Source organism: Austrofundulus limnaeus, unplaced genomic scaffold (genome assembly GCF_001266775.1).
Source record: "Austrofundulus limnaeus strain Quisiro unplaced genomic scaffold, Austrofundulus_limnaeus-1.0 Scaffold1371, whole genome shotgun sequence".
NCBI classification, from domain to species: Eukaryota; Metazoa; Chordata; class Actinopteri; order Cyprinodontiformes; family Rivulidae; genus Austrofundulus; species Austrofundulus limnaeus.
Window position 1 is genome coordinate 8,577 of NW_013953773.1, and position 14,701 is coordinate 23,277.

Below are 14,701 nucleotides of genomic sequence, written 5' to 3' on the forward strand. Positions count from 1 at the left end.
GCCTGGGGGCCCGGGCCTCTGTGTTGGTGCCTGGATCCACTCTGGTGCGGTGGGTACCGGCCACTGCTGGCCCCAGGGGTTGCTGTATGTGGTTGCTGGTGGGGCTCTTCCGGTGGTCCTCTTTGGGGTGTGGGTGGGTGGCCCTTCCGGCGCGGGTGTCCCTAGGGGCTGCGTGCTTGGAGTCCCTCTCAGGGTCATTGGCACTGGTCTCCCTTATGTCGACTTCCGGCTTTGCGGGTCGCGTCTGTGGTCCCCTCACACTCACTTTGAAACATTCCATGGGAGAGATCCATGCATGCTCACAACTGCACACAAACAGGTGTTTACATCCTGTCAGACAGATGGTCTCACATTTGACTCTATAGTATTCGGTCTACAGAGGAGCTCATGGTCGACTTCCAGGTCATGTGTCTATAAAAAAGCCCACTTGATGAACCTTCCACCATCATGCTTAACAGCATCACTTATCACTTGTTTGTGCTGGTATGCTGTGTTTGGTTTTTACACAAGGTGCTGTGCATTATGGGTAAACGTCTATTTTGGTCTCATCTGTCTAAAAACATTCAGATGAAACTAAGTTGTGCTGCCTTGCTTTTACAAACAAAAGGCTTTCTCTTGCAGCCTTTCCAACCAGGTCATACCTGTTCACAGTCCGTCCATCCGTCCGTTTTCTTCCTCTTATCCATGGTCAGGTGACAGCACAGCAGCCTAAGCAGAAAGATCCAGACTTCCCTCTCCCCAGCTACTTGGGTCAGCTCCTCTGGGGGAATCCCAAGATGTTCGCAGACCAGCTGAGAGACATAGTCCCTCCAGTGTGTCCTCGGTCTTCCTCTGGGTCTCCTCCCAGTGGGACATGCCCGGAACACCTCACCAGGGAGGTTTTCAGGAGGCATCCTAACCAGATGAACCACCTCAACTGACTCCTCTCAACGTGGGGGAGCAGCGGCTCTACTCTGAGTCCCTCCTGGATGACCGAGTTTCTCACCCTTTCTCTAAGGGAGAGCCCAGCCACCCTGCGAAAGAAACTCATTTCAGCCTCTTATATCTGCGATCTCAATCTATCCAAAGCTTGTGACCGTAGATGAGACTGATAAATCAAAAGCTTCGCCTTCTGGCTCAGCTCTCGCTTCACCACGGTGAATTGGTACAGAATATGCATCCTTGCAGATGCAGCACAAATCCGCCTATCAACCACCCTCTCCATTCTTCCCTTATTCGTGAACAAGACCCCAAGATACTTAAACGCCTCCACTTGGGCAGGACCGCTTCTCTGACCTTAGGGAAGGCACCTTACCCTTTTCCAGCTCAAGACCATGGTCTCGAATTTGGAGGCACTGATCCTCATCCTGGCTGTTTTACACTAAGATGTGAACCACTCTATTGACAGTTGGAGATCACAATCTGATGGTCTTTTTTAAATAATGCTAAAATAGCCTTTGTTCTTTAACTTGCTAACTAGCCTGTAGGGTGTTCAGTCATTTCCCTGAGCTTTTCATGGTCTGTCTGACCTTGGGGTGAACTTCACAGTTGAGAAGAGTGGCAGCTATCTAAAAACTAAACGGTGTAAGATGAAGCTCTTGTCCTATAACATGTTTTCACAAAACAGGTGTGCCAAAAATAGGTTACAAAAATATCAGTCACAAGTTGTTTTCCGACTAATAAGTTCACATCTGCTGCAGATGTTTTTGCAAACTCCTACTGTGATGGAATTTGTATGTTTTCATCTTTGACTTTTTTTTACCCTTTGTTTTTGTACTTGCTTCTCCTCCAGATACTGGTGCCGTTATGCCGGCAAACCGGACCTCTGCCAGGCCTATGGGGTGAAATCCAGCCAGTACTGGAAGCAGCTGGTAGGAAAGCTGAAGAAAAGGGAGAACGCCTGTGAAGGAGAAAAAGTCCTGAAGGCCAAAACATGTAAGAAGGCTCCTGCCGAGGCCCACATGAAGCTGGCCCAGCGCAGTGGAGAGGAGGAAAAGAAGGGGGGGAAGGAAGGAGGGAAAAAGAAAAGTGGAGGTGGTGGGAAAATCTCTGATGGGGGGAAGGTAGAGAAGAGAAAGAGAAAGGAAAAGGACGATGAAGAGGAGAAGAAGAAGAGGGAGGAGAGGACTGACTCTGAGGATGAAGGAATGGTGAACGACATGCCGCCAGTGCAGACTTACTGCAGCGAGGGATGGCACTCGGTTTGCTCCTTCTTTGTCAAATTTTTTGAGGGAAAATAAGATGTAGAAAAGTGATCAGTTTCTGATAAATAGTCTGACTTTACGATCTATAAAAAAATACAACTGAGGGAAAATTGTTTTGTTCAATGTGGAGAGAACCAGGCAGCTTATTCACAATAAAATGTATAAAATCTACCAATCTGTTCTCTCAACATCAAATGTATTTGATCTTAGAACCTTTGGTAATTTCAGATATTTTTAGACCGCCTGACATTTAATTTGCAACAGTATAATGAGGTTGTAAAAATCGTAGTCAATTTTGAACGAAGGATTTGATTTGTTATAAATGTCCCTTAAATAATATTTGTTCAGGTTTACTCAAATCATAAAATAAAACCACTGTCATTGAGCAAAAATAGGCAGTTTGATCATATTCAATCATGCATTTTGTAAATTGATCATATTTGGTTTTGGAATTAATGTTTTTTGTGGGTATAGTTTAACTGTTCTAGAAATGTGAAATTACAGCACTGCAGATAAAACAGAGGGATGATGGAGCTTTTTAACCAAATAAATTAGAACTCGTGGTAGATAGTTTTTAGTGATGTCTACTGATATTTACAGTCCATATTAAATCATGTTTTTTGTCATTATTTCTATCATGGCACACTAAAACTTTCTTTAAACATCTTTGTAACTTTTGTACAAAAATGACTTAGTAACAGACGCCAGCTGATTTGTGTGTATTTGTCATGTTTACAAAAGTGTTAACAATATCTGGATTTCTTTAATAAACTGCTTCAAATGCAAAGACTTTCTCTTTTCCATTAAAAATGCATCAGCTTTTACACTCACCATGTAGAAGTGTGAAAAACAGCAACAAAAAGATTTGACTGGTCTTTGTCTGCAGCGGTGCCCAAAGTGGAACCAGCAGGCCAATTTGATTTGGCCCACCAGCAGTTGTCCTGGTTATTAGGTTGTAATTGTGTTAAGATTAAATATAACATACAACTAACTATAAGAGACATTTAAGGCCCTGTCACACTGATGTTTTGGACAACTTGTGCTTTTTTCCAACACGCTGGCACACGCTGAGGAAGAGAGAAAAAAAGCATCAATGAACACCTTCTTTTGTACATGATCATACTGTGTTCCTAACGACTTGAACATATATAAAACCTATGATTTAATGATCCCTGCCTTAAACATAATGTGTACAAGCTTATTATAACATGTTTGGACTTCTGTAGCATGTATGTGCAACATTAGCAGTAGCGGTGCGCGACGGCGCTTCTGAATAAATGAAAAATTTGTAACACAGTTGTTTACACTTAAATTAAAAATATTTGACCAAAGAAAAACTGGAGCAGGACAAGAGAGAAATGAATATGATTTCGATTTTTATTTCTGAGACTGTACGACCCACGGGAGAAATAGAATTAACAGCAGTTGTTATTTTATCCCATTCTTTGTCTTTAGCTGGTAATTCCACAACTGACGTTGCTAAAAATGACAGATTTTCTTTTCTGGATCTCTGACAGACGGACTTCAATCTCTGAACTCTTAAAGTTCTTCTTTTTAGTTTTTTAGTCTCCCCCGTCCCGACCGTTGCAAGAGTCAGATGCGGTTCTGAAAAAAAAACTTTTTAAAATGTCTCCAACTTTCAATTAATGCATAATTTAAGTTTTTTTTAGTTTGAGATCTTCATATTAATATTGTAGTGTTATACAACAGCATTAATAGCCAATTTAATATAATCTAACCAATTTATGTCATTAGTTACATTAAAATCTAATTCCAGTTCAAACAGAATAGCCAACAACATAATCAGCATAATTATGGAGTGTGATTTGTTTTCAACTCAAAATACCTTCAAACTAATGAGATATAAAGTTATTAATGAGAAAAATCTGTCTGGATAACAGCAGACTGACTGCACGTAAAACATACAACAGGTCTGGACCACTTGTAAATTTTGTTCGTATCTGAAAAAAATCTTACAATACGAGAAAATTGGTGAATGCCACAAATTCTCCTAAATCATTCATACACACAACTTAAGAACAAATCTGTTCGTACGAACAGTTCTTGCATGAGTTGTCTGATTTAGGTTGGTTCGATTTAGGGACCTAAAACTAGTTGGTCAAGACACACAGTCTAAGTCTAAGGACTAAAATTACTTTCAAAACTACAAAAATTACTTCATTGTCTGTTGCTACTTGTTTTGAGTTTCTAATAGCCCCAGTGCTGCCACTGACCTATGGATTTGCAAGTGATCAACAGTTCTCTGCCCAAAAAAAAATCCAGAACAGAATGAACACAACCAATCTCTGGTCTCCGCTGACAACCAAGAGGCTTTTATATGTAGGTTCTGTAATATTTTGTGAACACAACTGCAACAGTTTGTTGCCCCCTTTTTAACCAGGCCCCTATAATTATGCTGAGAGCTGAAGAGCACCATGTCTATAGTACACAATTTACATCCCCTGCATACTAATCAAAGCAGTCAAGGAAGCCCTTGTCTTTTTTGTTTTTGTATGTTGTAGTGTAGTACCAGTAAAGTTAATGAGTAGCCTGAGGGGGAACACAATGACCTATTTATTTATTTATTTATTTATTTATTCATTTATTTATGATTTATTCATTTATTTATTTTAGATCAGACAGATTTTGGTCAGTATACTTTTGTATTAGACAGAAAAATAATTGAAAGGGTTATTTTAGAACAAGTAGCTAAAAGCAATCAGGTGATTAGCTTTACTCCCTCTTATTACATGATTTTCACATTCAAACTCCAATACCTACATTATAACAATACCCACTTCACATCTCCACAGTGGCCTGATTGTCCTTGAACGTCACACACAAACACACTCTCAGGAGGCAGCAGGGTCAGAACCTCATAGATTAGAAGTCTAAGACCCCCTAATGTTGGACGCTGGCTCGCTGCCTGTGAGGACTTGAACACATCGAGAGTCTGGCAGCTCAGCTTTAATTTCTCTGCTTTTTTCCTGTTACATTAACGGACAGTATTAACAGATAAAAATATACTTAAATCAAGCACATAATGTTTGAATCTGTGTGCATATTATTTTTATTTTTAACATAAAGATGAGGAAAAACTCAATTAAAATAGTTATTGTTTAAATTACTAATCAAAGACACAGGGTTCAGAGTTGTCAAGGAACAGATTTTAAAAATGCTGATTAAATATTGTTTTTTCTCCATTTTAGTTCAAATTTTCAACCTCATTCACTTTGTTTGTATGTAAGATATTCATTTATGCCTTTACCTATATACTGTATATATTTTTTGTTAGACAGAAAAAAAGGAAAAAAGCTCAGTTGCCAGTGAAAGCTTTTCTATCAACGTGACGAGACAATGTAGACGATTAGCTTTAAAGCTAAATACTCAAAAAAGTAAACCTCAAGGCTTTTTAAAATGCTTGAAACATTCCAGTTGCTTTTTGTGTGATTGAAGCTTTTACTTTCAGATCTCTGCTGTCCTCAGGTGGCAAATTCTGTTACAAAAAAAAATCTATTAATATAATTAGTTTCAGCCCGAAGCAATGTTTGTTTTTAAAATCAAACAGGAAATATGTTATTTTTGATTCAAATAAAATAATATTTCACAAACCTAAGACGAGTTTGTAAAATAGTTCAATAAATGTCTGCAAACATTTCACTTTTAAATGACTAATCATAAAACTTTAATTGAAAGTGAGACAAAAAGGATAACCTCAACAAATATAATTTATTTATAAAAAAATGAAACAAATAAATTTGTTGTTCTTTATAAGAGATGTAAATCAGCAGGTAACAAGTAAATAACAGTATAGCACCGCCAGGGGGCACTGTTGGATCACAACTGTCTCAGTAAAGCAGTCGGTCTTAGTGAGGAGTTTTTCTAGGTCAGGGGTGCCCAAACATTTTCTCTGATAGGGCCAAAATTAAAAAACATTATCCCTGAGAGGGCCAAAATTATAATCAATCTGAGGGCCGCGGGCCAAACGCAATAATATAAGAAATGCAAATCTTAAGTAAAGTTGTTTTATTTTTTATAATTAAGCTAGCAGCCAGTGTGGTTGCCCACATTCTTTAGTTTTTTTTTTTTTCAACCCATAGACATGGAGAAAATTCAACGTATGCTCAAGCAACAAAGGCTCATGGGACTTTTCCTAATTTAAAATTTGAGTATATGTGGTCTTGTCAGGTGTGCAAATCTATATATGGGCTTAAATCTAATCTAAATGTCTCTTGTAGTTACTTGTATTTTATATTTAATCACAATCTAGTGATCAGGACAACTGCTGGTGGGCCAAATCAAATGGCTCGGTGGGCCAACTTTGGCCCGCGGGCCCCACTTTGGGCACCTCTGTTCTAGGTGAAGTTTAATTGAAATTTAGTTTGGTAGTATTTTTTTTCTCTGATCACACATAGCTTTAAAAAAATCCTCAGAATACAAAAAAAAACGTATTCTTATTGACAATAATAAAGATTTAGCTTTAAAAAAGACTAATAATCTTGTTTTCTGTCACCTGCCATAATGTTTTTGCCAGATTGTGTGTGTTCATATATCTGTTGTATTAGCAAAATATCTAACTTGGCAGATTTTAGTGAAACTCAAACAAACTGATTTTTAAATAAACATTTACAACTTGTTACCCTTTGGGGTCAAGCACTTTCACATTGTCTGCAAACACTAAATAATATTAGAAAACAAAACATGTAGAAATTCAGCTTCACAGATATTAATGGTTGAAAACCATTGTCCACGCACACTCTGAGTTATGCTTTCTATTACCCATTACAGTCAACTCTGTCTGTGGATTCTTTAGGAAAAACTCAGAGTTTTACCCCTGCATTTTATTAATTTTTGATGTTTGCCAACTGGTTTAAGAATGGCTATAATTCAGATGATTGTATTTATTTTGGAGTAATTGGAGTAATTCACCATAATGGAGTAAGATACTGTATGTTGTGACAGTATTTCAGAGTCATTAATAATAATAATAATAATAATAATAATAATAATAATAATAATAATAATAATAATAATAATAATAATAATACATTTTATTTGAAGGCGCCTTTCATGGCACTCAAGGACACCATACAATTTAAATACAATGCAATAAAACAAAAAGAATAAAGCAAAGAACAAAATGACAACAAGACATAATTTATGTAACAATTAATAAATAAAAACATTGTATAAAACAAAACATCCTACAAAAAGTAGGGTTAATGGGAGATGGTGATTAATCGGAATAAGCCTGTTTTAATAGAAGAGTTTTAATCTGTGATTTTAAAATGGAGATGATAGGAGAGTTTTTGATGTCCGGTGGGAGAGAGTTCCAGAGGTGGGGTGCTGAGTAACTAAAAGCTCTTTAGCCCATAGTGGTCTGATGAGCTGGTGGTTGAGTGAGTTGGATGGAGGAACAAACTGAAAAAAAAATCCCATAAAACACTTCAATATAAAATGTTCTGACAGTAAAACTGAAGACTCAATTTAAAACAGATTAACTATTCAAATCATATGAATTAATATGGCTGCCATGACTGGCCAAGACAAAACTGGCTTTTAACGAAATATTTCTTTCAGCTATTTCAGTTATTCAGCTAAAAGTCATCTTCAGCTTGTAATTTAGGTACTAATGGATCACACAGGATTTTCCATATTTGAATGAGATTGCATATAATTTTATTTTATTTTTATTATTATTTTCAAGGTTTGACGAACCAGCTTCAGCTTCTTCTGACATGAAATGAGGCTGATACTTATAGTATTATACAATGCTAGGCCTTGAATTCTAAAATGTGACTTAAACCTGCTGCTAAGAGCAATGTGATAATCAAAAAGTTAAAAAAAGGGGGGGAATTTCACACAGCTGTGGTGTCTTTCATCATAACTTCTGTCTTCAGTTGAGACACATGGTTGAGACATAAATCAGATGACCAATGTCTGCCTTCTGTGTGAGAAAGGATTTGATCAAGTCTGGCTACCGAGTGACTTTAAAACACACAAATCTCTCTGATCCTGCCAAGCTGATTCAACGGTTAAACCATGAGCAATGATGTAATGTGTGATCAGCAGCACAAATATTCAGAGCAAGACTCTAAATGCAGTTCCTTTTTACACTTCTGGGGGGCAAATGTTTGCTCTGTGCACAATCAGGGACCAGAGAACTGGGTGTGGAGCCTTCCTCTGCCTCAGGAAAGACTTCACGAGTCAAAACAAATTACATCCTGCATGATCAGCTGCAGTGGGAAGATTCTTGTCCTAACCAGTTTAAATATTTTCTCTTTGCAAAGTAATCAAATGTAAATGACATGAACTACAGCAGTGATTCAGATGAGAGGAAAACCGGCTGAGTTAAATGTTTGTGGAAAGAGTGAAAGCAAAAAAAATAAAAATAAAATAAAAAAATAAAAAAATGTATGAACCTGTATTTACAAACAAACAACTTTAATATTTCATATTGGCAGTTTAACAACAAAGGCATGGTCTGCTGCATTTTTAGGCTGATACGTATATTACCACTGATTGATAATAAATGATAGAAATAATGTAGATATACAGCCCTGCCAAAAAACAGACAAATAAACAAACAAACAAACAAACAAAAGAAAAGATCACATTATTAAATTTTATTAGTCCGTCTTAAGTTTTGATTAGGGAACACATTTGCTGTGGCATCGTTTACAAAAGCTTCACGACAGTTCTTACCCTGATGTAGCCTGCTACGGAAGACCAAAACTGACATAATTAAAAACAAAAGCAGAAATAAATAAATGGCTCAGTAAAAAATAAATACACTCATATTTATTTTTCCAGCTAAATTCCAACAAATTATGTAATTAAACATTATATAATTTTATAATTGCAATTTTACTGTTTTAAAGATACACATATTTTTGTTTTTACTTTTACTTGTTCATGCATTTGTGTCTTTTAAATTATTTTAAATTTGTTGGTTAACAGACAGGAAAAAGCAGGATCCATGTGCAGATTGATTGTGCATGCCTGTGCTGCCTCAGTTTAATAACTACTGATGGGAACAGCAGTTTGGTTTAGTGTACTATATCATTAGAATCAGTTCACTAAAGGATTGTGTTTTTTATTTCCATGTGTTGTTTTTACATTTTTAATTTCTGCATTTACAATCAATTAATTTGCACATGGATCCTTCTCCATCTTCTCTATTTTTTCAGGACAAAGTGTAAAACTGAAAATATGTTTTATATTCTTCTTCAAAGTAGCCATCTTTTGCTTTGATTACAGCTTCACACACTCTTGGCATTCTCTTGATGAGCTTCAACAGATAGTCACCTGAAATGGTCTTCCAACAGTCTTGAAGGAGTTCCCAGTGATGATAAGCACTTGTTGGCCCTTTTGCCTTCACTCTGCAGTCCAGCTCACCCCAAACCATCTCAATTGGGTTCAGGTCAGGTGACTGTGGAGACCAGGTCTTCTGGCGCAGCACTCCATCACTCTCCTTCTTGGTCAAATAGCCCTTAAACAGCCTGGAGGTGCGTTTGGGGTCATTGTCCTGTTGAAAAATAAATGATGGTCCAACTAAATACAAACCGGACGGAATAGCATGCTGCTGCAAGATGCTGTGGTAGCCATGTTGGTTCAGTATGTCTTCAGTTTTGAATAAATCCCCAACAGTGTCACCAGCAAAGCACCCCCACACCATCACACCTCCTCCTCCATGCTTCACGGTGGGAACCAGGCATGTAGAGTCCATCCGTTCACCTTTTCTGCGTCGCACAAACACATGGTGGTTGGAACCAAAGATCTCAAATTTGGACTCATCAGATCAAAGCACAAATTTCCACTGGTCTAATGTCCATTCCTTGTGTTCTTTAGCCCAAACAAGTCTCTGCTTGTTGCCTGTCCTTAGCAGTGGTTTCCTAGCAGCTATTTTACTATGAAGACCTGATTCACACAGTCTCCTCTCAACAGCTGTTCTAGAGTTGTGTCTGCTGCTAGAACTCTGTGGCATTGACCTGTTCTCTAATCCAGTATTTCCCAAAGTTGGGGTCCTGAAACATCAATGTGGGGTCCTGAAAAGATTTTCTGAGTTATTTACATTTTTGCCTTAGTTGTTACAAATGAGTGAGGTTAGTGTATTTAAAATGGATAAATGTAGTATATAAATATTGTTACTATGCCCATGTTTAGTTGACCTGATACAAATGTTTATCATCCAAAAATAGTTGGAGGCACAGGTCTCTGCTGTTATTTTGTGGGTCAAAAACTGAAAAGTTTGGGAACCACTGCACTTTGGTTCCCAAAGTTGGCCTTGGGACCCAATTATGGGTCATGAAGCACCTTGGATAATCTCCAGAAATCAATTTAAAGGGTAATAAAATAATTGCTGATGTAATATTTACCCTATAACTATTAAAAAAACACACAAAAAGGTATAAACAAATATTTATATTTGTGTACAAGCTGTTTAGATTGTCAAAAAGCCTGTGTTTTTAGGGTTATTAATGAAGTTCGTGTACTCAGACCAGTAATATTTGGGGTCACAAGTTTTTGCCATGATTTTGTGGGTCAGAAGATAAAAAGTTTGGGAACCACTGCCCTAATCCCTCAGCTGCCATTTCTGAGGCTGGTGACTCGGATATCCACAGCAGAGGTAACTCTTGGTCTTCCTTTCCTGGGGCGGTCCTCATGTGAGCCAGTTTCTTTGATAGATTTTGTGACTGCACTTGGGGACACTTTCAAAGATTTCCCAATTTTTCAGACTGACTGACCTTCATTTCTTAAAGTAATGATGGCCACTCATCACAATGAAGGTGTTTTTTCAGCCTCACTAATAAGTGTTCTTCTTACAGCTACACATTTCTTTTTTTTCCCAATCTCTTGAGTTCCCTTTTCATTATTTGTGTGGAAATGTTCTTACTTTTATTATCAAACACAGCTTTGAGTTCTACTGTTGTCCTGCTACGGTTTGAACTCACCAACCGTTTAAATGATTGGCAAACAAGGTCATCAGTATTTTTTCAGAACACATTTTTTCTTTGAAGATGACGTATCCCACACTCTCCATACTTTTTAATAATGCGTTGAACAGTTCTTACCACATTTTAGTAATTTTAGTAATATACTTTGATGATTTCTCTACTTGATGCATGCTACTAATTTGACCCTTCTGAAACATATTAACACATTTCCATGACCACAGAATTCAACATGATTGTTTAACAAATGAGAGAGTACTGCATCACTTAAATCACGTGTTGTCAGCTGAACCACCATGCAGTAATTATTCAATGGGAGGCTCTTACCTATCTCCTTAGATAAATTATTTATTTATTTATTTATTTATTTATTTATTTATTTATTTATTTATTTATTGCCAGGCAGTGCATAATGTTTTATACATATTGGGATATGATCTATACATTTTACTATATACCGGTAATAGGGTATGAGATAGAATAGATATAATTTATTAAATTTCAACATACATAACATGATATGTAATACAATACAGGTATGGTACCAAATGATATAATTTGATATACTGTATGTGGTGCATGACATTTTATACATGACATGATATAATACAGTATATATGTGAAGATACATGGTATAAAATATGATAAATCACATGCAGACTTATTCAATTCAATTCAATTCAATTCAATAATACTTTTTTGATCCCAGAGGAAATTAGATAACTACTATATTTAATTAATATATTTAATAATTCTAAGGCTTGTTAAAATATGACATATGTTATATATTACATGATCTGATTATTGATGATATTATGATGTTAAAAGGCATGACAGAAGTCATCTTGATTTAATGATTATGTGATATAGTGCATGATAAGAACCATGACATACAACATATGTGACATAATGTAACAACAAACATAATAAGTTAATACACAATATGATATGATATGATATGATATGATATGATATGATATGATATATATTCAACATGTTATACAGTATCTTGTATATTTATGTTTTTTGGCCCTTTATTCTTCAGTTGACTTGGACTTTACCTTTGTCACTGTGTGTTTACATTTAGTTAGACTTTTTCTAAAGCCTTGTCAGCTTGTTATTGACTTATTGTATTGGACTCAATCATCCACACATCCCATGATATTTACACAAGCAGCAGCTTCAGTCACTTATCTGCCCAAACACCTGACGTGGAAAAACACCAGTATTTGGCCATTATGATGGATCCCACTAAAAGTGTCTGTAAATGTTCCTGTTAAAGGTTTGACCAAGCCAGTCTGCAGGAATATATAAATTCTAGCTTTAGAAACAAGCTTTCAATATTTTATTTTCATAAAGTTAAAAAACTGTTTGTGGAAAAAAACAGGCCTTACATAAAGATTTAGCCATGCTGCTAATCTGAGAACAACCTGAGGACAGGAAAAGTCTGTCTCAGTTGATCTGCAGCATGTCAAGTTCAGTTGTGGACAGAAATGCAAAAACACAACGCAGGAGCCAGTCGGAAGGTAAAACATAAGGCACAATCAGAAGGATATCTCAGCTTATACCACACAAGATTTTATTTTAACATACGTCAAACTGGCTGGGTTTCAGTATTTGTTGTTGCAGCGAAGTGTACCTCCATCCTTCAGCCACGTGCTGGTTTAGGAGGAGCCATAATTCTTGTCAGACATAGTTTGGCAAAGAAGAAAAGGCAGCTTTGACTTGAAAGGAGTCCTGTCAGGAAGTCACAAGACTTCCATCCTATAATTTTCTCTCTCCCTTCATTTCTTCATTTTAAAAGACTTGAAGCAAATTTTCTTCAGCTGTGATTGTTTATGTGAATGGATCAGCATTCATACTATGTTCCTGTTGCATTTCAATTTCTTCTGCATATTTGTGTCATTCATATAATAAAATCTCCTGCTGCTACAGTGCCTTGTGAAAGCATTCACATTACATTTTTACTTCTATTTCTCATGAGTTAGTTAATAACAGGACTAAATACCTGCACGGATGGTTTCTGTTTTACTGGCTGATTAAACTTTCTGAAAGCAAGAACACACCTGATCGGCATCACACTGGTTGCTGGTTAATAGAAAGAGACACATGTCAGCTTGATTGATTTTATGACAAAACATAGTTTGATGCCTTTATAACTTAACTGTTTGAAACTTTAATCAGCTGTATGTGAGACAAAATCCTCTGACCACTCACATTCCCTAATGTCATACACAAACAGATTATGCTTAAAGGCTGATCAAAACTACAAGCTTTGGCTTTTTTCCCCTGTAAGAAAATATAAATAAAATAACACACACAAAAAAGTTCCACCACAGAACTTTAACACAAATACTCTCAGATAAAAGAAGCATTATAAAGCCAGAAGCTTTAATTTGCTCACACTAAACAGCAGTGATGTCTCAGCTTGTTTAGTTCAGTTTATAGTGAGTGTGACCAGTTTGATATGAAACAAACCTAAACCAGACCATACAGAACACAGGTATTTAATGAGCAGGTCAGACAGGAGTAGTGGTGTTTTGTTAGGATCAGATTTTATCCCAGGTGAGGAAAGAGCTGCAGGTGCTCCCCTTGTTTTTAGCACTTTGCCAGTGTCCTCAAACGACTCCAGTTGGCTCGTTTAGGCTGAGTCATGGGGGTGTGTCAGTGTTATGTAAGATCCACTCGTGACCCACTTTCTCTGCCCAGTCTAAGCAGAGCGGAGGGACACAAATGACATTGAAGAGGCTGGCAAATAGCAAACTATTGTAGCTGCATGTTTGATCATGCTCAGATTTGATATCAACATGCACACACCCTCTGCTGCAGGATTAACATCAGGACGATGGCTGCTGTTAGTTGTCTGACATGACTGCAGATTAATAAATTAATAAAATTTCAGTGATAAAGGGTTTATTATCTGAGGGTCCAAAGGTTCCAGGACCTGCTATGGTAGAGAAATAGTACTGTATCTCAGCAACAAAATATTGTGTTTGTGTGTGTGTGCACGTTTTTGTTAAGTGGTGGGGACAAATTTTGACCATTTCCCAAAGCCTGGTGAGGACCCAGTGTTCCTTATGAGGACAAAAGCCCAGTCCCTATTGGGGAAAATACTGTTAATAACTGGAGAGTAAGGGCTGGGCTTAGGACTAAGGTGTGAATTGAGTTCAGGTTTCAGTGAGTGGGGTGGTTAGGTTTAGGGTAAGTGCATGCTTGTGCTGCTTCAGTTTACCTTAAAGTTTAGTTTAAAACAAAGGCAACAAGGAAAACACTTACCTGCGGCTTTGCTTCTAACAAAACCTTAAACTTTAGGCTAAACGGAGGCAGCACAAGCACGCACAGTCGATCTGCACATGCTCCTGCTCCTTCCTGTCTGCTGACCAATAGGAGACGAGCTGACCCAAGAAGGACTGCCCACGTTATTTACATAATGAGGCAGAAATGCATGAAGTAAAGTAAATACAGGAGACAGAGAAATGTAAAAGCAACACGTGGAAATAAGATTTGTGGGAAAATTTATAAAAATAATAAATGCATCTACAATTAAAGGAAGAACAATACATA

At 37.1% G+C, this 14,701-nt stretch overlaps 1 protein-coding gene across 1 annotated transcript in view; it reads left to right on the top strand.

Annotated features, from left to right (window-relative positions):
* fgfbp3 (fibroblast growth factor binding protein 3) overlaps nucleotides 1-2,970 on the top strand; it is a 9,077-nt gene extending 6,107 nt beyond the window's left edge. The window contains exon 3 of the mRNA XM_014032067.1: nucleotides 1,772-2,970. Within this exon, the coding sequence (XP_013887521.1) occupies nucleotides 1,772-2,219 (448 nt within the window). The 3' untranslated portion in view covers nucleotides 2,220-2,970. The remainder of the gene's footprint in view (nucleotides 1-1,771) is intronic.
* The last annotated feature ends 11,731 nt before the right edge of the window (nucleotides 2,971-14,701 follow it).